Source organism: Pseudoliparis swirei, chromosome 2, assembly GCF_029220125.1.
Source record: "Pseudoliparis swirei isolate HS2019 ecotype Mariana Trench chromosome 2, NWPU_hadal_v1, whole genome shotgun sequence".
Lineage (NCBI taxonomy): Eukaryota > Metazoa > Chordata > Actinopteri > Perciformes > Liparidae > Pseudoliparis > Pseudoliparis swirei.
In genome coordinates this window covers 24,748,815-24,774,660 of record NC_079389.1, presented here as the reverse complement: position 1 = coordinate 24,774,660, position 25,846 = coordinate 24,748,815, and the positions used below count along the sequence as shown (strand labels likewise).

The following is a 25,846-nucleotide window of genomic DNA, read 5'->3' as shown; positions in this document are numbered from 1 at the left end:
ACAGTCGCCACTAGGTGGCAGCACCTTCAACTGGACTGGAACCTACAAGCCAGGTCAGGAAGGCGGACCTGGGCCTCGGCTGGTGCTGCAGGTGGTGAAGGTGGTGCTGGGCCTCCTCCTGTGTGAGTCAATAACCACTCCGGAGCCTCGTGTGTACACAACACTTTATTTACACCTTCAGTGTAAAAGAAACTTTATTCATGGAATACAAAAAGCCGTTTTCCTGTGAAGGTTCTTTAAATAAGTCTCTCAGGTTATTTACATCTTTACAGCGTATTCAAAATACTCTTTTGGTCAGCGCCTCCTCAGCGAAGACATTTGGCATCTCGTTGTGTAGATTTGAGAAGATTTAACGAAAAACTCAAAGGAAAAATCTGCAACGAAAAGCTTTTCTTCTTTTTTTATTTTTATTATTAAATTAAATAAACATTCTCAAATGTACACAAGTGCATTCACGGTTATGTGACGAGCCGTTGGTTTGAGATCCACTGTGTGTGTGTGTGTGTGGGGGGGGTTTGGCAGCATGTTGGGACGATGAGACAAGTTATTACACGTGTGGACGTGTTGGGTATTACACGTGGATCCATGAACTGAGGATGAAGGTAGAACTTTATTGCTGAGTGAAGTTGTGAGTCCCTGAGCTGTTGAACCACAAAACCTTTATTTTAGTCATCGGGTACGACTCTCTCTCTCTGTGTCTCTGTGTCTCTCTGTGTCTCTCTCTCTGTCCGTCAGAGCGCTTCGGTTCCTGGAGTGTAGAAACACTTTGATCTTTGTAAAGAAGTCCAAAAGTCCTCAGAGCTGAGGACACAAACCTCCTCCAGATGGGGAGCAGACCACCGCCAGTAACGTCTCCATGGGGGGTCTAGAGCGAGACCACGAGGGGGTCTAGAGCGAGGCCACGAGGGGGTCTAGAGCGAGGCCACGAGGGGGTCTAGAGCGAGTCTCAGAGGGAGTCCACGAGGTTCATGCTGATGGAGCGGTTGTGGATCTCCTCCAGGACGTTCTCCAGCTGCTCGATGAGAACGCGCTTCTTAAATCTGAAGAACAAACACAAGTTCTTTAGGGTGACCTGCAGGAGGAAGTGGGACATTAAATGAGTCTCAGGTGACCTGCAGGAGGAAGTGGGACATTGAGTGAGTCTCAGGTGACCTGCAGGAGGAAGTGGGACATTGAGTGAGTCTCAGGTGACCTGCAGGAGGAAGTGGGACATTGAGTGAGTCTCAGGTGACCTGCAGGAGGAAGTGGGACATTGAGTGAGTCTCAGGTGACCTGCAGGAGGAAGTGGGACATTGAGTGAGTCTCAGGTGACCTGCAGGAGGAAGTGGGACATTGAGTGAGTCTCAGGTGACCTGCAGGAGGAAGTGGGACATTGAGTGAGTCTCAGGTGACCTGCAGGAGGAAGTGGGACATTGAGTGAGTCTCAGGTGACCTGCAGGAGGAAGTGGGACATTGAGTGAGTCTCAGGTGACCTGCAGGAGGAAGTGGGACATTGAGTGAGTCTCAGGTGACCTGCAGGGGGAAGTGGGACATTGAGTGAGTCTCAGGTGACCTGCAGGAGGAAGTGGGACATTGAGTGAGTCTCAGGTGACCTGCAGGGGGAAGTGGGACATTGAGTGAGTCTCAGGTGACCTGCAGGGGGAAGTGGGACATTGAGTGAGTCTCAGGTGACCTGCAGGAGGAAGTGGGACATTGAGTGAGTCTCAGGTGACCTGCAGGAGGAAGTGGGACATTGAGTGAGTCTCAGGTGACCTGCAGGGGGAAGTGGGACATTGAGTGAGTCTCAGGTGACCTGCAGGGGGAAGTGGGACATTGAGTGAGTCTCAGGTGACCTGCAGGAGGAAGTGGGACATTGAGTGAGTCTCAGGTGACCTGCAGGAGGAAGTGGGACATTGAGTGAGTCTCAGGTGACCTGCAGGAGGAAGTGGGACATTGAGTGAGTCTCAGGTGACCTGCAGGAGGAAGTGGGACATTGAGTGAGTCTCAGGTGACCTGCAGGAGGAAGTGGGACATTGAGTGAGTCTCAGGTGACCTGCAGGAGGAAGTGGGACATTGAGTGAGTCTCAGGTGACCTGCAGGAGGAAGTGGGACATTGAGTGAGTCTCAGGTGACCTGCAGGAGGAAGTGGGACATTGAGTGAGTCTCAGGTGACCTGCAGGAGGAAGTGGGACATTGAGTGAGTCTCAGGTGACCTGCAGGAGGAAGTGGGCGTACCTGGCGGCCTCCTTGATGATGTTCTGGAGGAAGATGAGTTGTGTATCCAGAGTGCCCTGGATCTGCTTCAGGAGGAGGAAGATCTTCTCGTAGTCTGGAACAGAAAGACACTTAATTCACACATCTACACGCACACACACACACACACACACACACGCACACACACGTACATCTGCCGGGCTTCCTGATCTCCTTGGTGATGAGCGCCCTCAGCTCGTTGTTGACCTTGCTCGTCTCCTCGTGGAGGTGTTTCTTCAGCGCGGCGGGCGACAGGTAGCGAGCCGGCAGCTCGTCCAGCATCAGGAGCTCCGCTTCGTCCTCGCTGCCCGACACCGAGGCCGCCGGCCGCTCCTCTTTCTCCTGCTCCTCCTCCTCCTCCTCATGTGGCTCCTCCTCCTCCTGCTGTTCATCTTCCTCATGCTGCTGCTCCTCCTCCTCCTCTTCTTCCTCCTCCTCCCCGCCGCGCCCCAGCTCCTCGGGGCGCGCGTGGTTCTCCTGGTGGCCGGCGGGCAGCGAGTCGAGCTCCGCCTCCGAGTCCGAGCCCCCGTAGGTGGGGTAGTGGTTCTGGTCCAGGTGGTTCAGGACCGGGTCTGGTTCTGCTGCTTCGTCAGACACGTCCATGTCTGCAGGTTCAGGTACAGAAAAGAGTTTAGAATGAGATTCAACTCTTTTAGTGAAGAATCTTTTTAAATATAGAGTTTAAATACTTTACTTCAGTAAGAAGCGACATATATTTACATACTTTTATATGGGAAGAAACTTTGTAAAACTGATTCAGAACCAGAGAACTTAGCTAAGATAAGCTAAGCTGAATTCACACAAAATACACATGTTACTGAGATTTAAATCACAAAAACCATCAGGAAGAAGCAGAAACAACTCAACGGATTTCATGAAGCAAACAGCTGGGCTGTGTCTACTACGCACACTTTACGAAGTGCAGTGCACTGCGTGGCTGATGAGTCTGTCTCAAATGGAACACTTACGTTCACCACTTGGCGGAAGTGACGGACGCAAATCTGTTCACGGCACCCGCGAAATTAAGCCGGGAGTGACGTGTACGCAAATCTACTTGCGATATCCGCGAAACTTAAAGTGACCAAATGAAGCACTTCTTGCCCTCTTGTTGTCCCTTGTTTACCTTTCTCCACCCCATGTGGAAACTGCCATACCTCCACCATCGCGGCAGGAGCCTCCGTGGTCGACCGCTTGTGCTACCGTAGCATCTCGTCCGCCAGTTTTAGAAATAAAATGAAAAGCTGGCGAAAGGGCTCCTCCTCTTCCGCTACGTAGCCAAGATGGCGGCCGCTTAGGGCGAGTAGTGTCCATCGTTTTACATGTTTTGCCCGTTTGCAGAGCGCCATCCGGGTACTTTCAGTGCACTGAATGCTGCTGGTTTTTTCAGTGGCGCACTTCGAACACTGAAAGTCAGCTCAAGTGCTCAAGTGCGCGGTAGTAGACACAGCCTGAGTCTGAGCGACGCTACGCTAAGCTACGCTAAGCTACGCTAAGCTACGCTAAGATAGCGTCGACAGAAGCCTCTTCCCAGTCCTGATGGAAACAGGTGTGTGTGTGTACCTGCGGGTCGGGGGCTGGCGGGCGGCGTCACCGGGGGCGTGTAGGCGCGGCCCAGGCGCACCAGGGGCGACATGCAGCGCCGCCTCTTGGGCCCGCCCCCCGTCATGTTGCTGCTGTCTCCGGGCCGCTTGCTTTTGTTCTGGGGACCCGTCACGAACTCGTCCGCCTCGTCGATCATCATGCCCTGAGGGACAAGGGGGGTTCTGGGTAAATAAGGGGCGCTAGGTGTGGGGAGAGGGGCTGAAGGGGGGGGGGTACCTTCTTGTCGAGCTTGAAGGGGTTGCCGAAGGTGTGCAGGCGCTTGGGCTGCTCGGGGTCGGCGTCTCGGAGCGGCTGCGGAGCGGCCTTCAGGAAGTCCTGGTAGTTCCCCATCTGGGCGATGGGCACGCTGTGCAGCTGGTCTGCAGGAGCACGAGGGGTTAACACAGGCTGCAGCGGCGGCTCCCGGCCAGCAGGGGGCAGCACCACGGAGCGCAATATTGACATGTTTCACCAAGACCGATCGATTCTGATTCACCCAACGCCAACGCTGCTGATTATTATTATGTGTTTGTGGGCCATGATTCTATATATAGATCTATCTATATAATAGATAGATCTATATCTATATATCTCTATCTACCGGTCCTCGGTGTTACAGGTGTGCTCACCCGAGTCCTGCCCCCTCAGCAGACACACGCCCGTGTTCAGGAGGTTCCTCCTCATCCGGCTCAGCTGGTCCAGCAGCTGACTGCGAGGGATGTCGTACGGATTCCTGAAGCTCTGAGGCTTCAGGGCCTGAGGAGAGAGGAGGTGAGGAGGATAGAGGAGAAGGTGGAGGAGAGGAGGAGTAGTGGAGGAGGGGTGGAGCACCTCGTTGGGCAGCGCCAGCTGGAAGCCCTGGAACTCTTTGGGGTTGAGCTCGAGGGGCGGAGCCTGAGCGTCTGCAGACAGGCTGAGCAGCTGCTGGATGAAGTCCCGCCTCTGGGCCAGAGACACGCCCCCTCCCCCCCGCCAGCGCACCTTGATGCCGGCCTCCGGCGGCTGCTTGGTGCCGATCAGAGTGATCAGCCGGTCGTACTCCATCTTGGACTGAGGAGGGAACGTATTCTTTGAGTTTCATCTGGAACATTCTCTTTTAATTAATTAGAATACATGCACAGGGTGTCTACAGGAATAAACCAGTGAAATGTAAGACTTTTTAAGACTTTTTAAGACCACGTCTAAATAAAATTTAAGACCTAACTTACGATGGAAATATACATTAATCTAAATGAATTAATTCAAAGTAAACACACTGATGTCTGTTCAACATGAACAGTATGGTGGAATGCAAAAGGATAACACAAATGTCATTGCTGTTGTAAATTATATTTATTAATACAACATTTTCAGAACATTTAAGTCCCATGAACAAATGTCTATAAAATTAAGTAAATATATTTTAAAAATACGAGCAACATAGTTCCTTTTGAACAAAAAAATCTATAAAATAACATTTCCAGTTGCTTTTAAAATGCAAATTCATTTACATAATAGAATGTATGTGTGTGTGTGTGTGTGTGTGTGTGAGTTCTCATGTCTCTATGTGATGGATGTTTGTGCACAGGTTCATCTCCTGAGCTTTTGTGAATATACTAGGAAAACAATCCTTTTCAAACTGTATGAATACAAAAACTTCCAGTTGACATTTGGTCCATTCTCCTGGAAAAAAGAAAGAAAAGGCAGACATTAGCCAACAGTCACCACATCTCTTCATGACACCACTTCAGATTAATGTCAGACTGGATCAATATGAAAACTATTTTTACAAATTAAGCAACGTGAGCCATCCCTTGAGCCTAGTGAACACTATGTAGACATATTGACAGGTAAACACCACTCTACTACCATTCTAAAACTATTTTTAATTAGTCTAATTAATGTGTAGTGCGCCTATGCATAGCTGTTATTAACTTGACACATGAGTAAAGCTTAACTATATGAAACACAGACTCATATACATGAGGTTAGTTAATACATATATTTATGTTAGACTTACTGTGAGATGCTGAAGTCGGTCCTGGTGTCACGGCCCATGAGCTCCACAGGATCCTGACGGGACCTGGTCACTGAACCGAGAGCACATGAAGTCCAGCTGTCTGCTCGCGGTGGTCTGGTCCAGAGTCTCATGGTGGTCTGGTCCAGAGTCTCGTGGTGGTCTGGTCCAGAGTCTCTTGGTGGTCTGGTCCAGAGTCTCTTGGTGGTCTGGTCCAGAGTCTCGTGGTGGTCTGGTCCAGAGTCTCATGGTGGTCTGGTCCAGAGTCTCATGGTGGTCTGGTCCAGAGTCTCATGGTGGTCTGGTCCAGAGTCTCATGGTGGTCTGGTCCAGAGTCTCATGGTGGTCTGGTCCAGAGTCTCGTGGTGGTCTGGTCCAGAGTCTCATGGTGGTCTGGTCCAGAGTCTCGTGGTGGTCTGGTCCAGAGTCTCGTGGTGGTCTGGTCCAGAGTCTCTTGGTGGTCTGGTCCAGAGTCTCGTGGTGGTCTGGTCCAGAGTCTCATGGTGGTCTGGTCCAGAGTCTCGTGGTGGTCTGGTCCAGAGTCTCATGGTGGTCTGGTCCAGAGTCTCGTGGTGGTCTGGTCCAGAGTCTCATGGTGGTCTGGTCCAGAGTCTCATGGTGGTCTGGTCCAGAGTCTCGTGGTGGTCTGGTCCAGAGTCTCGCGGTGGTCTGGTCCAGAGTCTCGTGGAACAGAATGAAGAACGCGCCGCCCTGTTGGTCTTCGGTGATGAGCTCTTTATTACACGGCGCTGGATTTCCTCCGGTGACCTCCAGCGTTGTAGCTGACGTAGTTGCCGGCGGCGGAGCAGCAGCTAGCCCCGCGGGCTGCTGGCGGCCTTCGCTAGTCTCTGTGCTTCTTGCTCTGCTCGTGAGATTCCACCGCTGGAAAGTCTCCCGATACATAACGCAGCTTCAGAAGCATTTCACCCACCGTGACCAGAAACACTCGTTCTTTTCAAGCTATTTGTTGTTGAACTTGCATCCCCCATGTTTTCTAAAGTAGCCGATGCTTCACGTTGTAAGGGATTGATGGGACCGAATACGCGGGGCCCCTTTAAGAGAAGGGGCGTGGCCCCGGTGACACCAGAGACGCCGCAGAGCGACCGGAGCAAAATACGGACCTGGCGGAACAGATTGCCTCATATTCGTAATGACATGACACCCAAAACATTTAAGACCAATCCAATCTGAATTTAAGACAATTTAAGACTTTTTAAGGCCTTATTTCTTGGAAAAGCAATTTAAGACTTTTAAAAACTTTTTACGGCCCTGCGGACACCCTGTTTAAGCATTAAGACCTGAACACAAGAAGTTGGTTTTCCACTTCCAGTATTCTAAGAAAGTTTAAAACCAGAGAAACTGAAATCTGAAGCATAAAAATAATAATTTTATGAACAAATATTTCTTGAATTCTTATCTTATTTTTTGTATATATTTTGCATTTTTATAATTTTTCTAATCTTTATATTTAGTTTGCATTTATTATTATTATTCTATTTACTTTTTTAAATATTTTGTTCAATTCTTATATTTTTGAATTTTAGCCTTTTTAGAATTATACTATTCTTTGGTATAAAGTATGTATTTGTCTTATTATCCTATTTAAAAATATTTTATTAAATTGTAATTATCCTATTTTTAAAATATATTTAGCACTTTTCTTATTATTCTATTTATTTAAATATTATTAGCCTATTTTTTAATAGATTTTGCATTTTTATAATTACCTTAATTTTTGTATACACTATGCAGTTTTCATATATTCTGTTAAAAAAAAAAAAAAAAATATTAAATTGTTATTATCCTATTTTAAAATATATTTATCATTTTTTACAATTACCAATTTTTTTTTATAGTAAGCATTTTTATTATTCTATTTAAAAATCTATATTTTATTAAATTCTTATCCTATTTTATTATAGCTTAGCTGCATGTATAAATGTTTGCTAGCAGGATTAATAAACCCTCCTGTGACTCACCTGCTGGCTGAGCTTCTTCAGGTAGGACACCACGCTGTAGCTCAGGCCGTACTCCATGTTGTCGGCCAGCAGGTTGGGAGCTCCCATGATCCTCAGAGCTTTCCTCAGAGACTGAGGGCGGGAGAGCGGCGGTGAAACCGGCGTTCTCGCGGATCGATTGAATAAATGAAAACATAAACAAGATGGCGCCTCACCCCGATGTAATACGGAGGCATCGTCTTCAGGTAGTTCTCAAAGGACTGACGCCACTTGATGGTCGGCTTGAACTTGTGCACTTTGATCAAGTCGTCTGCCGGAGAAATACGTGAAGAAAGTTATTTACAGGAGATTCAACGAGAAGCAGTTTGTTGCTCCAGCGGGAGGCTCCGCCTCTTACCCAGCAGCGGCAGCAGCACGGGGTAATTATAGGGCATCACGAACAGGTTGACGCAGTTCAGAGCCGTGCTGGCCTTCAGGTAGCCGAAGGGCTGGCCCAGGTCACTGTACCTGGCACTGTTACACACAAACACCTGAAACAGAGAGTTAGGAGGAGCCGACGGTCACCGCTGCATTCTCCCTCCTGACCACCAGGGGCGACTCCTCTGGTTGTATAGAAGCCTATGCTTCATGTGTTGAAGCTGACGTCATCATTTCGTACATCATGGTCATTTAGAGTCAGAGCATAAACAGGGTGTCTACAGGAATAAACCAGTGAAATTTAAGACTTTTTAAGACCACGTCTAAATAAAATTTAAGACCTAACGTACGAAGGAAATATACATTAATCTAAATTAATTAATTCAAAGTAAACACACTGATGTCTGTTCAAAATTAACAGTATGGTGTAATGCAAAAGGATAACACAAATGTCATTGCTGTTGTAAATTATATTTATTAATACAACATTTTCAGAACATTTAGGTCCCATGAACAAATGTCTATAAAATCAAGTAAATATATTTTAAAAATACGTGCAACATAGTTCCTTTTGAACAAAAAAAATCTATAAAATAACATAACATTTCCAGCTGCTTTTAAAATGCAAATACATTTACATAATAGAATGTATGTGTGTGTGTGTGAGTTCTCATGTCTCTATGTGATGGATGTGTGTGTCACAGGTTCATATGTCTCCTCCTGAGCTTTTGTGAATATACTCGGAAAACAATCCTTTTCAAACTATATGAATACAAAAACTTCCAGTTGACATTTGGTCCATTCTCCTGGAAAAAAGAAAAAAAGGCAGACATTAGCCAAACAACAGTCAACACATCTCTTCATGACATCACCACTTCAGATTAATGTCAGACTGGATCAATATGAATGAAAACTATTTTTACAAATTAAGCAACGTGAGCCATCCCTTGAGCCTAGTGAACACTATGTAGACATATTGACAGGTAAACACCATTCTAAAACTATTTTTAATTAGTCTAATTAATGTGTAGTGCGCCTATGCATAGCTGTTATTAACTTGACACACGAGTAAAGCTTAACTATATGAAACACATACTCATATACAAGAGGATAGTTAATACATATATTTATGTTAGACTTACTTTGAGGTGCTGAAGTCGGTCCTGGGCGTGTCATGGCCCATGAGCTCCACAGGATCCTGACGGGACCGGGTCATTTCACCAATAATGCACATTTAGTCCAGCTGTCTGCTCGCGGTGGTCTGGTCCAGAGTCTCGTGGAACAGAATGAAGAACGCGCCGCCCTGTTGGTCTTCGGTGATGAGCTCTTTATTACACGGCGCTGGATTTCCTCCGGTGACCTCCAGCGTTGTAGTTGACGTCGTTGCTGGCGGCGGAGCAGGAGCTAGCCCCGCGGGCTGCTGGCGGCCTTCGCTAGTCTCTGTGCTTCTTGCTCTGCACGTGAGATTCCACCGCTGGAAAGTCTCCCGATACATAACGCAGCTTCAGAAGCATTTCACCGACCGTGACCAGAAACACTCGTTCTTTTCAAGCTATTTGTTGTTGAACTTGCATCCCCCATGTTTTCTAAAGTAGCCGATGCTTCACGTTGTAGGGGATGGGACCGAATACGCGGGGCCCCTTTAAGAGAAGGGGCGTGGCCCCGGTGACACCAGAGACACCGCAGAGCGACCGGAGCAAAATATTAGACCTGGCGGAACAGATTGCCTCATATTCACAGTGACATGACACCCAAAACATTTAAGACCAATCCAATCTGAATTTAAGACAATTTAAGACTTTTTAAGGCCTTATTTTTAGGAAAAGCAATTTAAGACTTTTTAATGCCCCGCGGACACCCTGATAAAGCAGGGTAAGCATTAGGGGCGGGGCCACAGGGTGATTGACAGGTGTCGTACCTGCCAGCAGGTGTGCGGGGACTTCCTCTCCAGGATGAACTGCGTGAGCGGCGACGGCTCCAGCTCGTATTTGTCGAAGGGAACCTTGTCGATGACCATCGGCTCCGAGTCCAGACAGGAGAACCGGATGTGGGGGTGGGCCGAGCGGGGGGGCTGAGATGGTACGGTCCGCGTTAACACGATGCATATGAGGAACACTGACACACGTGAACCCGGAGGCGATGCTCACCAGCGTGGGCGAGTTCTGGTCCGGCCAGAAGGCCTCGGGGACGGGCCAGTGGCCGATGGGGACCCCGGTCTTCGGGTTGGGCCTCACGTAGATCAGCTTGTGGCAGCAGTGCCACGTCTGAGCGCCGGCCTTCAGGGGCTCGGCTGCAGCGTCTGCACAGGAAGTAGAGGGAGCTGTGAGACCCTCCAGAGGGTCTAACGAGGAGGTCCCGCCCTCCAGAGGGTCCAACGAGGAGGTCTCGCCCTCCAGAGGGTCCAACGAGGAGGTCTCGCCCTCCAGAGGGTCCAACGAGGAGGTCTCGCCCTCCAGAGGGTCTAACGAGGAGGTCCCGCCCTCCAGAGGGTCTAACGAGGAGGTCCCGCCCTCCAGAGGGTCCAACGAGGAGGTCTCGCCCTCCAGAGGGTCTAACGAGGAGGTCCCGCCCTCCAGAGGGTCCAACGAGGAGGTCTCGCCCTCCAGAGGGTCTAACGAGGAGGTCCCGCCCTCCAGAGGGTCCAACGAGGAGGTCTCGCCCTCCAGAGGGTCCAACGAGGAGGTCTCGCCCTCCAGAGGGTCTAACGAGGTCTCGCCCTCCAGAGGGTCTAACGAGGAGGTCTCGCCCTCCAGAGGGTCCAACGAGGAGGTCTCGCCCTCCAGAGGGTCTAACGAGGTCTCGCCCTCCAGAGGGTCTAACGAGGAGGTCCCGCCCTCCAGAGGGTCTAACGAGGAGGTCCCGCCCTCCAGAGGGTCTAACGAGGTCTCGCCCTCCAGAGGGTCTAACGAGGAGGTCCCGCCCTCCAGAGGGTCTAACGAGGAGGTCCCGCCCTCCAGAGGGTCTAACGAGGAGGTCCCGCCCTCCAGAGGGTCTAACGAGGAGGTCTCGCCCTCCAGAGGGTCTAACGAGGAGGTCCCGCCCTCCAGAGGGTCCAACGAGGTCCCGCCCTCCAGAGGGTCTAACGAGGAGGTCTCGCCCTCCAGAGGGTCTAACGAGGAGGTCTCGTCCTCCAGAGGGTCTAACGAGGAGGTCTCGCCCTCCAGAGGGTCTAACGAGGAGGTCCCGCCCTCCAGAGGGTCCAACGAGGAGGTCTCGCCCTCCAGAGGGTCCAACGAGGAGGTCTCGCCCTCCAGAGGGTCTAACGAGGAGGTCTCGCCCTCCAGAGGGTCTAACGAGGAGGTCTCGTCCTCCAGAGGGTCTAACGAGGAGGTCTCGCCTCAGAGGGTCTAACGAGGAGGTCCCGCCCTCCAGAGGGTCCAACGAGGAGGTCCCGCCCTCCAGAGGGTCCAACGAGGAGGTCTCGCCCTCCAGAGGGTCTAACGAGGAGGTCCCGCCTCAGAGGGTCCAACGAGGAGGTCTCGCCTCCAGAGGGTCCAACGAGGAGGTCTCGCCTCCAGAGGGTCTAACGAGGTCTCGCCCAGAGGGTCTAACGAGGAGGTCCCGCCTCCAGAGGGTCCAACGAGGAGGTCTCGCCTCCAGAGGGTCTAACGAGAGGTCCCGCCTCCAGAGGGTCTAACGAGGAGGTCCCGCCTCCAGAGGGTCTAACGAGGAGGTCTCGCCTCCAGAGGGTCTAACGAGGAGGTCCCGCCTCCAGAGGGTCTAACGAGGAGGTCCCGCCCTCCAGAGGGTCTAACGAGGAGGTCCCGCCCTCCAGAGGGTCTAACGAGGAGGTCTCGCCCTCCAGAGGGTCTAACGAGGAGGTCCCGCCCTCCAGAGGGTCTAACGAGGAGGTCCCGCCCTCCAGAGGGTCTAACGAGGTCTCGCCTCCAGAGGGTCTAACGAGGAGGTCTCGCCCTCCGGAGGGTCTAACGAGGAGGTCTCACCCTCCAGAGGGTCTAACGAGGAGGTCCCGCCCTCCGGAGGGTCTAACGAGGTCCCGCCCTCCAGAGGGTCTAACGAGGAGGTCCCGCCCTCCGGAGGGTCTAACGAGGAGGTCTCACCCTCCAGAGGGTCTAACGAGGAGGTCCCGCCCTCCAGAGGGTCCAACGAGGTCCCGCCCTCCAGAGGGTCTAACGAGGAGGTCCCGCGCTCCGGAGGGTCTAACGAGGAGGTCTCACCTCCAGAGGGTCTAACGAGGAGGTCCCGCCCAGAGGGTCTAACGAGGAGGTCCCGCCCTCCAGAGGGTCTAACGAGGAGGTCTCACCCTCCAGAGGGTCCAACGAGGAGGTCTCGCCCTCCAGAGGGTCTAACGAGGAGGTCCCGCCCTCCAGAGGGTCCAACGAGGTCCCGCCCTCCAGAGGGTCCAACGAGGAGGTCTCGCCCTCCAGAGGGTCTAACGAGGAGGTCCCGCCCTCCAGAGGGTCTAACGAGGAGGTCTCACCCTCCAGAGGGTCTAACGAGGAGGTCCCGCCTTCCAGAGGGTCTAACGAGGAGGTCCCGCCCTCCAGAGGGTCTAACGAGGAGGTCTCGTCCTCCAGAGGGTCTAACGAGGAGGTCCCGCCCTCCAGAGGGTCTAACGAGGAGGTCTCGCCCTCCAGAGGGTCTAACGAGGAGGTCTCGCCCTCCAGAGGGTCTAACGAGGAGGTCTCACCCTCCAGAGGGTCTAACGAGGAGGTCTCACCCTCCAGAGGAGCCGGGTCCGGGCCGGTCTTCTCAAAGTTGATGACCACACCGCTCTGGATCTTCTGCACCAGAGACTCCAGACACTGATTCAACATCCGCTGGGAGAACACGCTGTAGGAACGCCCTGCAACACACACACACACACACACACGCACACACACACACGTTATCCTCCAATGTCATGATGTTTCACTAGTCTCTGATCATGTGACTTTGTAAACAACCAATCAGTGTTAAGACCGGAGGAGAGTGAGTAACGTTAGCTAGTAAAGTTAGCAGCACGGCTAACGGAGAACCAGCGGAGCTTCACTTCAGTGACATGATGATGCGTTCAGGCTCCGCTCAGTGAAGGTTAAAACCAGAGCGCTAGCACGCCTGTGAACCCGCGATGAGGGCGGCGCCCGGAAAGGGGAGGAGTCTGAGCCTTACCTCCGGTGACCTCGCACATGGGGGTGATGGGGGAGTCGTCCGGCGGGACGCCGCCGAGCGGCTCCGGCTCCACCGAGACGTTGCCGGCGATACGCAGAACCAGAGCGAAGAGACGCTGGTCCCACCGGAACGGCTCCTTGGTCAACTCGCTGCCCGGCAGGGGCGTGGTCAGAGGAAGGTGGAGCTGCAGGGGAAAAGGGGCGTGGTCAGAGGAAGGTGGAGCTGCAGGGGGAAAGAGGCGTGGTCAGAGAAAGGTGGAGCTGCAGGGGGAAAGAGGCGTGGTCATAAGAAGGTGGGAAAGAGGCATGGTCAGAGGAAGGTGGAGCTGCAGGGGGAAAGAGGCGTGGTCAGAGGAAGGTGGAGCTGCAGGGGGAAAGAGACGTGGTCAGAGGAAGGTGGAGCTGCAGCGGGAAAGGGGCGTGGTCAGAGGAAGGTGGAGCTGCAGGGGGAAAGAGGCGTGGTCAGAGGAAGGTGGGAAAGAGGCGTGGTCAGAGGAAGGTGGAGCTGCAGCGGGAAAGGGGTGTGGTCAGAGGAAGGTGGAGCTGCAGGGGGAAAGAGGCGTGGTCAGAGGAAGGTGGGAAAGAGGCGTGGTCAGAGGAAGGTGGAGCTGCAGGGGGAAAGAGGCGTGGTCAGAGGAAGGTGGAGCTGCAGGGGGAAAGAGACGTGGTCAGAGGAAGGTGGAGCTGCAGCGGGAAAGGGGCGTGGTCAGAGGAAGGTGGAGCTGCAGGGGGAAAGAGGCGTGGTCAGAGGAAGGTGGGAAAGAGGCGTGGTCAGAGGAAGGTGGAGCTGCAGCGGGAAAGGGGTGTGGTCAGAGGAAGGTGGAGCTGCAGGGGGAAAGAGGCGTGGTCAGAGGAAGGTGGGAAAGAGGCGTGGTCAGAGGAAGGTGGAGCTGCAGGGGGAAAGAGGCGTGGTCAGAGGAAGGTGGAGCTGCAGCGGGAAAGGGGCGTGGTCAGAGGAAGGTGGAGCTGCAGGGGGAAAGAGGCGTGGCCAGAGGAAGGTGGAGCTGCAGGGGGAAAGAGGCGTGGTCAGAGGAAGGTGGAGCTGCAGCGGGAAAGGGGCGTGGTCAGAGGAAGGTGGAGCTATAGGGGGAAAGAGGCGTGGTCAGAGGAAGGTGGAGCTGCAGGGGAAAAGAGGCGTGGTCAGAGGAAGGTGGAGCTGCAGTGGGTAAGGGCCGTGGTCAGAGGAAGGTGGAGCTGCAGGTGGAAAGAGGCGTGGTCAGAGGAAGGTGGAGCTGCAAGGGGAAAGAGGCGTGGTTAGAGGAAGGTGGAGCTGCAGGGGGAAAGAGGCGTGGTCAGAGGAAGGTGGGAAAGAGGCGTGGTCAGAGGAAGGTGGAGCTGCAGGGGAAAAGAGGCGTGGTCAGAGGAAGGTGGAGCTGCAGTGGGAAAGGGGCGTGGTCAGAGGAAGGTGGAGCTGCAGGGGGAAAGAGGCGTGGTCAGAGGAAGGTGGAGCTGTAGGGGGAAAGAGGCATGGTCAGAGGAAGGTGGAGCTGCAGTGGGAAAGGGGCGTGGTCAGAGGAAGGTGGAGCTGCAGGGGGAGAGGCGTGGTCAGAGGAATGTGGGAAAGAGGCGTGGTCAGAGGAAGGTGGAGCTGCAGGGGGAAAGAGGCGTGGTCAGAGGTGGAGCTGCAGAGGAAAAGAGGCGTGGTCAGAGGAAGGTGGAGCTGCAGGGGAAAAGAGGCGTGGCCAGAAGAAAGTGGAGGTCACTCACCTCGTCCTGGACTCCGCCCCCGCTGGTCAACTTGTTGCCGTCGGTGATGGCGATGATGATGGCGGGTTCGAGGAAGAAGGGATTCCTTCCCTGTAAAGAGAAGAAGAAGAAGAGTCAATAACCCAAAGAAAACATTGAGCAGTCATGTGACGTCCATCAATATTTATTAATAACACATTTAACACTTCTCTCCCAACAGGTAATAAAGTAGTTTATGAACACAAGGTGCGAGTCTATAGGCAACGAGGCGTTAACCTCGGGACCTTCAGGAGCTGCAGACTGAATGACTCAAATAAATGAGTTTGCTCAATGAGACAAACATAAAACCACAGAATTGTTTTAATATCTGTAACTTTAGAACACTTCTTTACACGTAGGTTATATTTATATATCTCTTGTCTACGAAATATTCTCCTACTCCTGCTGTGCAAAGGTTTTAATATCTCTAAATGTTTACATTGATATTCGTAACTTTAAATCAAGTTTATGAAATTATTAGTTTGAAATCGCTTTGTATTAAAAAAAGAGACTTTATCTTTATTTATTGTCTCTTTTGATGACGTCACCTCTTGGGTTTTAGAATATAACGACCCAGATTACTTAAAATGATGGAGACGAGTCTGACCTGCGACCTCCAGCAGTGAGCGTGAAGGTCGTCTGATTGGTCGTCACTCCGAGGTTCAAGATTTGTGTATAAAAATTTAAGATTTTACAGCATTTTAATGTGAAAATTCAGGATTCATGGAGACCCTCAGACGTCTCGGTATATAAAGATATATATTAGGGCTGTGAAACGACTAAAAATTTTAATCGGGTTAATCACAGGTTTCTGTGGATTAATCATGATTAATCACATATTACCGATATTCGCGGTATATTTTGTGAGAACATAGAGATTTATGACAAAAGACGGATATATACATTTATACATTCTTCTATACAATGGTGCTGCAACTCAGCAGTTATTTAGCAGTTTTCTTCCATATGGAACATTAATACATCTTCATCCTAAACAGAATGTTTAACCCTCCTGTTACCTTTCGGGTCAATTTGACCCCATTCAATGTTTAATGTCGGTGTTCTTTGGGGTCAATTTAACCCCAGGCTGTTTTTCACTGTGTCAAACATATCAGAAATATCAACTTTTTTATTTATTTAAAAGGCTATTTAGGTAGTCAACAAACAAACATAAAGTACCTCACACTTAAACTTGGGAAGCAATATTAATTCTAATAATTTTCTGAGGTTTTAATTGCTGGGGTCAAATTGACCCGAGGGTAAAATATGTTAGTAAATGTAAAGGTAACAGGAGGGTTAAACAGAGCATTTTCTCTTGTTTGTCAACCATTAACTCCACCATGATACAATCTAAAGGCCTCTAGTCTTCCTCTAGCAGCTGCTGAGGCAAACTGACTGTGTGGGTTTTCTTCATGAACTGGGCCGTGATGAAAGGGACGGCGGGGACACCGCTGCAAAGCTGAAACCTCACCGGCCCGGACAGGTGGACAGATTGACAAGTGACTTTTTTTTTGCTCGGTCCCGATGCGCGCGCACGGAGCTCTGTGGTGCGCGAGACGGAGATCGATAAGTGTTAACGCAACGCGAAGAGACAGAAATGACATGCTGCTGTGGAGATAGAATAGAACAGGGGTCACCAACGCGGTGCCCGCGGGCACTTGGTCGCCCGTAAGGACCAGATGAGTCGCCCGCTGGCATGTTCTAAAAATAGCTCAAATAGCAGCACTTACCAGTGAGCTGCCTCTATTTTTTAAATTGTATTTATTTATTTAGCTATTCTTGTTTAAATCACACTTACATGTAACTTACAAATGACAATATATATATATAAACACTTAAAATGTAAAATGTTTTTTGTGTTTAATATAAATGAACTCTGACCGAGTAAAGTTCAAAGGTCAGTATTGTGCGCATGACCAAAACGTAGCGTTTGTTGCGCTCTTACAAACAAGCTAACGTTAGCGGACGCAGCTAATATGAGGAGAAGAGTTACCCCAAAAAATGTCAGAAAAAAGAAAGAAAACATATCATTTTCATGACGAATGGGAGGTAGAGTTTTTTTTTACCACTGTGAAAGGATCCTGCGTGTGTTTAATTTGCGGGGCAACTGTGGCAATAGCAAAGCGGCACAATGTGGAGAGACATTTTACTACGTGTCACACAAGCTACCATGCTAACTACCCACTGGCAGCGCACTGCGCGCAGAAAAGCCCGCGAGTTAAAGGCAGCTTTGTGCAAACAGCAGTCTTTTTCACTAGACCGGTTAAAACTCCCAAAAGCAACAAGCCTCGTTTAGAGCTACGCAATTCTTGATGAAGAAAAAGAAGGCATTTACAGACGGGGAGGTTGTCAAAGAAGCAATGATGATAATTGCTAAAACTGTGCTTGAAGACGAGAAGTATGGAACCGATGTACTCTCCAGTCTCTCCGATGTTCAACTCGGGGCAACTACAATGGTAAGAAGAGTGTCGGCGATGTCTGGGAACTTGACCGACCAGCTGGACCGTGATCTGGCGAGGTGCCGGTGGTTCAGCATCCAGTGTGACGAGTCGGTGGACAGCAGCAGTACGGCGCAGCTGATGGTCTTTATCCGGATGGTGTTTGATGATTTCTCCACAAAGAAGAACTTGACACTACTGCCCTGAAGACAACTACGAGGGAGTTGACATTTATAACGCAGTGAAGGAGTTTTGGTGGAAAAAGGTGCCGCTGGAAAAGCTGGTATCAGTGACTACGGATGGGGCTCCTGCTATGATCGGCCGACACATAGGATTCGTTGCTCACTGTAAAGCTGACCCAGAGTTCCCAAAGTTTCTGCAGTACCACTGCATCATACACCAGCAGGCCTTATGTGCAAAAGTGATCTGCTTTGAGCACGTAATGACTCCGTCGTGAAGATCATAAACAGCATCCGCTCCAGAGCTAAACAGCACAGGACATTCAAGGTACTTTTGGAGGAGCTGTCAGCTGAATATGGTGACCTGCTACTACACACAGAAATCCGATGGCTCAGCAGGGGACGAATTTTGCAACGTTTTTTGTCACTTTTGGGTGAAATCAAAGAGTTCATGCAGTCCAGAGGTGAGGACACCGTGCTGCTGGAGGACACTGAGTGGATACTTGACCTTGCATATTTAACGGACATTACTGGAAAACTGAACAGTTTGAACTGTGAGCTGCAAGGCAAAGGTAAAACTATCGCCGATATGATAAGTGCTTTAAATGCATTTAAAGCTAAGATGAACCTTTTCTCTGTGCATTTACAGAGTAAAAAGGTGCTGCACTTTCCTCTGTGCAGATGGTGCTGAAAGACAATGCTTCTGCATCTGAGACTTTTGACAAAGTTGCAGAAAAGTACTCTCAGGTCATAAACAGAGTTGGGCAAGAGTTTGAGAACAGGTTTTGTGACCTGGATCAGCTTGAGCCATGTGTGTCGTTCATTTCTAATCCTTTCATGAACGTGGACATATCATGCATTGCTGAGCAGTTAAGTGCAACATTCAGCCTGGATGCTGAACAGGTGGAGATTGAAATTGTAACACTGCAAAATGACCTCCACCTCAAAGCCCACCAGGCTGCACCAAACTTTGGTGCCTTGTTGACACAGAAAAGTACAGTGGTGTATGCGCAGCAGCTATGAAGGTTGCAAGCCTGTTTGGTTCAACTTATCTTTGTGAATCAGCCTTTTCTGACATGAACTTCATCAAGAACAAACACAGAACACGCCTCACTGATGCACATCTGCAGGACTCACTCAGAGTTGCAGTGTCAAGTTACACACCAGAGTACAACACACTAGTTAACAGCATGCAATGCCAGGCTTCCCACTAACTGACAAAGAAACAGATAACAAATTTGGTGTCCAGTTCAAAGTGTGACATGATTTATTTAAAAATTTTAGTTGACTTTTGTATTTTACATGAGTTATTATTTGTACAAACATGGTGCAAAGTAATTCATGATTTGTTAAAAAATGTTAGTGGCTAGCTAGTTAAAATGGGATATTGTGATTTCACAAGACTGTCTTAGAAGTGATCATTTAAAAATGTTCAATTTGAAAAATGTGCACTTAGAGAAAATATAAAAATAAAGTGTTGCATATTGATATTTATCTGTTTCTATATATATTTATTGTGAGAAATCATGAAGATGATCAGTGTTTCCACAAAGATAAATATCATTAATTATTAATAATAACATAGAGTTAAAGGTAATTGAGCAAATTGGCTATTTCTGGCAATTTATTTAAGTGTGTATCAAACTGGTAGCCCTTCGCATTAATCAGTACCCAAGAAGTAGCTCTTGGTTTCAAAAATGTTGGTGACCCCTGGAATAGAATATACACTTTTATTAATCCCCAAGGGGAAATTAGTTCTCTGCATTTAACCCATCCTTAGTTATTAAGGAGCAGTGGGCTGCGGTGAAGCGCCCGGGAAGCAACTGGGGGTTCAGATACGATCAACAACAGACGTTTAGTTTAATAAAAGAACAAAGACGTGCTCTAGAGAACATGTCAGGGGGCGGGCCAATCTCTTTAATATCATGCGATCTACCGACACTACGCCGCGATCGACTGGCAGGTCGCGATCGACGTGTTGAGACCCTGATCTACAGGAAGTAAAAGTCGTAACAAGGTTTCCGGAGGTGAACCTGCGGAAGGATCATTACCGATGAACAGACCGTCTGCATGAGAGCGGACAGAGTTCAGATTGAAGTGGTGTATTGGAAGCTCATTTTGCAAGTGACTTTCTTTCGTCCCGATGTGCGCGCACACGCCGGCATCCGAGCTCTGCTGCGCGCGAGACGAAGATCGGAGTCGTGTTAACGCGACACTAGAGACAGAATGACACGCTGCTGGAGAGACGACCTACAGACGGATTGGAAGCTCATTCTGCGCATGCGTTAAATGCGTATTATAAAAAAACTAGTTAAACCTGTAATTTAATTAACGCGTTATTTTTCACAGCACTAATATATATATACACTACCGTTCAAAAGTTTGGGATCACTTAGAAATGACTTTATTTTTCAAAGCACTGTTTTTTCAATAAAGATAACATTAAATTAATCAGAAATACCCTCTCTACATTGTTAATGTGGTAAATGACTATTCTAGGTGGAAGTGTCTGGTTTCTAATGAAATATCTCCATAGGTGTATAGAGGCCCATTTCCATCAACGATCACTCCAGTGTTCTAATGGTACATTGTGTTTGCTAATCGCCTTAGAACAGGGGACCGTAACCCCCGGGCCGCGGCTTGGTTGGAACCGGGCCGCGGAAAAAAAGTGAATAAATAAAGTTCTTTTTTTTAATCAGTCGGAAATATATATTATTTTGAAAAAGGACCGGATCCACCCGTTTGTCTGAGCCGCGTTCAGGAGTCTTAAAGTTCGGGTTTATCGCTGCAGGCGAGTCTCACGCGCCGAACCCTCTGCTGGCGGCACAGTGACAAAGAATCTTAAAACAGATTCAACCTGCTCAATGAATTCTGTCACTTCAGGGAAATGACAACTGTTTTCAAGTTGGCCGATAAAGTCGCTGCAGCGGAACATTCTACATGTTTCAGACGTTGACCGGGTGGAAGAGGCTTTTCAAAGAGTTTGAGCGGTACTCCAAACACAAAAGACCCGACTGCAAAAGAATAGACCTGCAACCCATTTGTAAACAAACCCACCAGGTGAACAGAGCCGTCCGAGCTAAAAGAACATGTGTTGGAGATGCAAATGACGGTGGCCTGAAGGGACATTTCACACAACAACTCTGCCTGTTCTAATGACAGCGACCAGAACTCGGTGAGGAGCAGCGGACCAAACGTCTGTGTCGCCGTCTCCATCAGCGGCTCGTTGCAGGTCAACAAGCACGGCTCACACTAATTCGGCGTCATGATGAGTTGTAGTTTTGGCACTTTATGCCCTTCGTATAATTGTATGACGTCATATTTATTACGTCATTTATATTGCCGGTCCGTGAAAATAATTCCTGACACGGAACCGGTCCGTGGCTCAAAAAAGGTTGGGGACCTCTGCCTTAGAAGACTAATGTCTGATTAGAAAATCCGTGCAATTATGTTAGCACAGCTGAAAACAGTTATGCTGGTGATATAAGCTATACAACTGGCCTTCCTTTGAGCTTGAAGTTTGAAGAACAAAATTAATATTTCAAATATTAATCATTATTTCTAACCTTGTCAATGTCTTGACTATATTTTATATTCATTTGATAAATAAAAGTGTGATTTTTCATGGAAGACACGAAATTGTCTGGGTGATCCCAAACTTTTGAACGGTAGTGTATATAACATATACACAAACACACATATATATTACACACAGACACACACACGCATATATATATTAAACACACCTGGAACACAAATGTCACTAACAAGGTGTTTATACTTTGTTGTGTTTGTGGTCACATGACTGAGTGTGTGTGGGGTCACAGGGCGGTTGATGCTTGTGGGACCAGGGGGGGGGGGTTCATAGGGGCAGGTTCATGGGGGCGTGGCAAACAGGCTCCTCCCCCAGGGCTACGTACCTGTCCATAGTTGTCGATGCCCGTCACCAGCCTGTTGAGGTTCAGCAGGTCGAAGGCCGTCCTCAGAGACGTGCCGATGGACGTGAGGCCGGCCGCCTGCAGGTTCCTGAGCTCCGTCATGAAGGTGGCATGGCTCTCCTTCCACCCGGCCTACAAACACACACACACACACACACACATATAGGATGATCAATAATCCCAACTGCACCAGTCTATTATAAATATGTAACAGACTGGTTTCCTGAGTGAATATAACACATAAAAGCTCTTTTCTAATAACTCTGAATGCACCATGGCTGTTTTGGGGTTTTTCATATACTTAATTTATATGCAACAAACAAGAGTTGAGTCTTAAAAAATATATGGATATAAATAAATTAATAGAGCTCACTTTACCACTTACAAAAAATATATTTATAGTTTACCTTCTGTTTATTTTTGTAAAATTACTCGAATTAAGATTGCTTAATATAATTTATATAAATTTACTCTTATATTTGTATTTAAATCTAATTTGTGTCTTTTATATATTTATTAAGTATTGCTGGAGGGAGCCGGAGACTTTCATTGCAATTGTTTTGCTTTTAATACCATGATGTTTATCATAAGATAAATTAAATACATGTATATTGTGTGTGTGTGTATATATATATATATATATGAAAATCTGTATTTCTTTTATGAATTATTTCTGTTGTCTGACAAGAGTATATCAATATATTTAACTATATGTATATATATATAGTTAAATATATATTCATATTTATATAGTTATATACATAAATATAGTCATATATATATATTCATGGTTGTGTGTAAATATATATATATATTCATGTATATATATATATATATAATAATATTAGGAGGTGAAGTTGAATGTGTTAGTTAATGTCACTTTGGTGGAATCCTCCTCTTCCTCCTCGAAGCCCCGCCCCCTTCCTCCTCCTCCTCGCTGTATAAATAACTCCCAGAGTTCCTTGCTGCTCACACAAATAAAATGTCGGCCATGTTTAAAAAAAAAAAAAAAAAGCTGTTATGAAAATCTCCTCCTGGGGAAGGTTCTCCTCTCTCCTCCTTTGCTCCTCGTCACAATACCTGACAGGTGATCCGTGAAGAGGAGGACACGACCCGTCACACACAACTCTACCTTGATCCCGAACGGAACGTCCTCATAATTGACCAACATGTACCGGTCCCCTCGGCTGGCCGGGTCCCTGCCCCGGAGCTGTGGAGACAGAGGAGCGTTGTTACCGGACGGGAAGGTCCCGGATGTACCGGGGGCGACGGGAGAGCGGGGTAGGTGTCGCGCTACCTTTGGTTACCTTCATGAACGTCTCTACCGCGCCCTTCGCTATGTCCAGGTAGCTCGTGCCCAGATGGGTGCGCTGGTTCATGGAGGCGGACGTGTCTATCAGAAAGAGTAACACGGGCATGGTGCTGGTACCGACACGTCCTGCATGGGCTCGGTTCTCGGTACAACCGGCCCCCCCTCACCCCACCCCCCTTTTGAAAACAAAAACAAAAATATTCTTTTGTTCTCCCGCCGCTTCTCTCAACTAGCTAGTTAGCTTAGCATTAGCTCGCTAACTGTGTCTCACACATTATTTTTTTTTCGCCCCTCAAAATCAAAAAAATTAAAAGTGTGAGGAGAGTGAGTGCAGAAAAGCTCTTTCCCGGAGAAAGTCAAACCCTAGGGGCAGGTTATGGACTCACGAGGGATGTTGTTCAATTATTTTAACAATATTTGTCTGTTCTTCCTAAGTTTCACAGTACTAAAGCCCCCCCCGCTGCGCACGTGCCCCATCCGCCTCGCGCTCCACTGAGTGTGCGCTGCTGGCTGCTCCGCTTGCTTTTAACCGGAGAGCTCCGCGGATAGGCCCCGCCCCTATTCCGTCAACCGTCACTTGTGCCAAAGGGGACGCGCCTCCTCATTGGCTGTCTGGGGGCACGCGCATTACCATATACCGCATGCGCGCTTGTCTTGAGAGGCAGGAATGCGAGGACAATATCCCTGAAATGCGTTTAAATGGGTGTTGACCGTTGGAGATCATATTGTTTAAGAATGCTGATTGTCCATTGATGATTACGTCATCCACATGGACTTCCTCCTGTGCACGGGCGTAGGCTTCTGTGGACGAAAACTACCTAAAGACTGAATATATATAAATATAGACAGATTTTAAAAGAACAGGAATGCACCCAGGGTACACAGAAAGTACTCACTGACTCTGTTGCACGTCACCAAATAAAGACAGCGAAAGGGAGATCTTGAAGAGGGACATGCGCACTGCAGCTCTAAGATGGCTATACTTTGTCTTTGTTCCACTTTGTACAACAACCTACAAATCTCCTGGGATAAAAAGAGGAAGGCTTGTGTGATTGCGATTAGATAATGAGTTATGTCACATTAAATGTTTCAGCTAAAGTTGTTTTTTAAATATATTTTATTATGACTAATTATTATATTGATAATATTTTTATTATTGTTATTGCTTATTTATTATTTTCTTGAAGCATCATCTTTTGTTGGCTTTGAATACGATAAAATAAAAATGATTTATGATAAAAATAAAACAAAATGTCTCTTGTACTTTTTGCCGCACACTTTTTTAACTGTACTTTTTAACCGGCTCCACGTCCTGCTGGGTGCACGCGCTTTAGAGGCCACATGACACCCAATCTGACGCGCGCGATTGTGCAATTACATTTACATAATGATGCTCTTTGGAAATATATCAAATAAAAGGAAACCAACCGGGTGCGCACAAGAAAAACACACACACACACAAACACACACGCAAAACACACACACACTCACACAAACAAACGCAAAACACTCACAAACACACGCACAAAACACACACACTCACACAAACACACGCAAAACACACGCACACACGCAAAACACACACAGACACGTCTCGTTTTCCGGTTTGTGACCGGCATGTTCTTTCAGAATAAAGTGATGTTGGTGTCCTGGGATCTCGAGAGCAACACTGTTCACCAGTACATGGCTATCCACTGTCAGTGTGAACCAACCGACTATATTGTGTCATTAGTAGTATAGATGTAGTAGTTGTAGTAGACTCAGTCCAATTATTTAATAAACATTTTTTTTTTTTACATTTATTTAAGTTTAATCTAAATTCATGAACTAAACATGTTTAAATCCTTTGACAAACGAATATAAGTCCGTTTATCTGAGGACCTTTCTATCATTTTGACTTTTACTTCCTTTCTTTCGTTTTAATTGTGTTCTTGTTAAATTTGCAAAATAAATGTATATTTATTTTTATAATATATAAATATATATATATTTCAAGATATTTTTTAAATGGTTCAAAACCGAATGTCGAAAAGCGTTTTACTCTGAAAGTAATTACCGGAAATATGGTGTTTTGTTTAAAATATAACTTCCTTCTGTTTGCTTTCAACATAAAATTAAGCTGCTTTCTCTTTGCTGAAAGTTACACTTAACTAAATCTTTAGAACATTTATATATATATATATATATATATATATATAAATGTTCTTTATTTAAAAAATAATTAAATTAAACACATATTTACCACCAAAAAAAATATATATGTATTTTGGTAAATATGTGTTTAATAGGGCTGTCAGCGTTAACACGTTAATCTATGCGATTAATTTGGCCGCGTTAACGCATTTTTTTTTTTTTTTTTTTTAAACCGCGGCAGTACGGTTTGACACTGTTTCCGTTTTTAAAACAATCATTTCTCCGCGAAAATAAGGAGCAGAAATCAGTTTAACTCGTGGATGAATCAGTCGGGTTTCCTCCTGCTCCTCCTTCCTCCCGTCTCCCCCTCTGAGACACATGAACGGAGGGGCGACGTGTCGGGGGACGCGGCGCGGAAAGAACTCGTCACACGAAACCTTCAACGTGATTGGTCAATCCGTTTGTCTGTCAACATTTCAGGGAAAAAAACCCAATGAACACTCAGTAAATCACAAAGGACCTCCCACCTCACAGGTAAGGCTCATTAGCAGCCTGTCAGTCAGAGAGCAGAGAACACGGCACCAGGACAACTGAGCCTCATTGAATAGAGCTGAGATTGTTCTGGAATGTTTGATGTATAACACGTGGGGGTGTGTCACATGCAAAAGCCTTTAAAAGGTGAATTTACATGTTTGTGTAAAATGTATAAAATGCCCCCAGCCTCCAGAGGGTCACGTGACATATTTGAATGTCAGTCAGTTACCAAGGCCACTGGTTCTGCTGCTCAATGTTAAAGATGACAGGACCAATGGGGTCTCAATATACT

The 25,846-nt window shown here is 47.8% G+C and overlaps 1 protein-coding gene and 1 long non-coding RNA gene across 5 annotated transcripts; both read right to left on the bottom strand.

The window, feature by feature from the left end:
• Positions 1 to 152: 152 nt before the first annotated feature.
• ints6 (integrator complex subunit 6) lies at positions 153 to 24,012 on the bottom strand. Of its 4 annotated transcripts, none has more exons than XM_056435626.1 (18): positions 22,883 to 24,012; positions 22,708 to 22,785; positions 21,558 to 21,707; positions 15,003 to 15,092; positions 13,297 to 13,480; positions 12,866 to 12,991; positions 10,332 to 10,483; positions 10,103 to 10,255; positions 8,165 to 8,297; positions 7,983 to 8,077; positions 7,789 to 7,899; positions 4,645 to 4,863; positions 4,443 to 4,569; positions 4,051 to 4,193; positions 3,793 to 3,976; positions 2,385 to 2,837; positions 2,215 to 2,308; positions 153 to 1,040 (listed from the first exon to the last, which is right to left on the bottom strand). In XM_056435626.1, exons 1-18 carry the CDS (start codon positions 22,991 to 22,993, stop codon positions 947 to 949), a joined length of 2,697 nt encoding a protein of 898 aa, XP_056291601.1. In that variant the 5' UTR covers positions 22,994 to 24,012; the 3' UTR covers positions 153 to 946. The 4 variants fall into 4 exon arrangements, with proteins under 4 accessions (XP_056291601.1, XP_056291622.1, XP_056291607.1 ...); XM_056435647.1 differs by having other exon boundaries at positions 22,656 to 22,785; positions 22,873 to 22,975; XM_056435632.1 differs by having other exon boundaries at positions 22,873 to 22,975.
• Positions 5,127 to 6,072, bottom strand: LOC130207312 (uncharacterized). The gene is made up of 2 exons (XR_008834272.1): positions 5,813 to 6,072; positions 5,127 to 5,475 (listed from the first exon to the last, which is right to left on the bottom strand). It is a non-coding gene; the product is annotated as an uncharacterized LOC130207312 (long non-coding RNA).
• Positions 24,013 to 25,846: the final 1,834 nt, after the last annotated feature.

Excerpts from the sequence above, each read along its gene's own strand:
- ints6 (XM_056435626.1), bottom strand. The coding sequence starts at position 22,993 with ATGCCCGTGTTACTCTTTCTGATAGACACGTCCGCCTCCATGAACCAG. Across the intron at positions 7,900-7,982 it reads TGCCTCCGTATTACATCGGG|TCTCTGAGGAAAGCTCTGAG; the intron begins GTGAGGCGCCAT and ends TCCCGCCCTCAG. Across the intron at positions 3,977-4,050 it reads CCTTCAAGCTCGACAAGAAG|GGCATGATGATCGACGAGGC; the intron begins GTACCCCCCCCC and ends CTTGTCCCTCAG.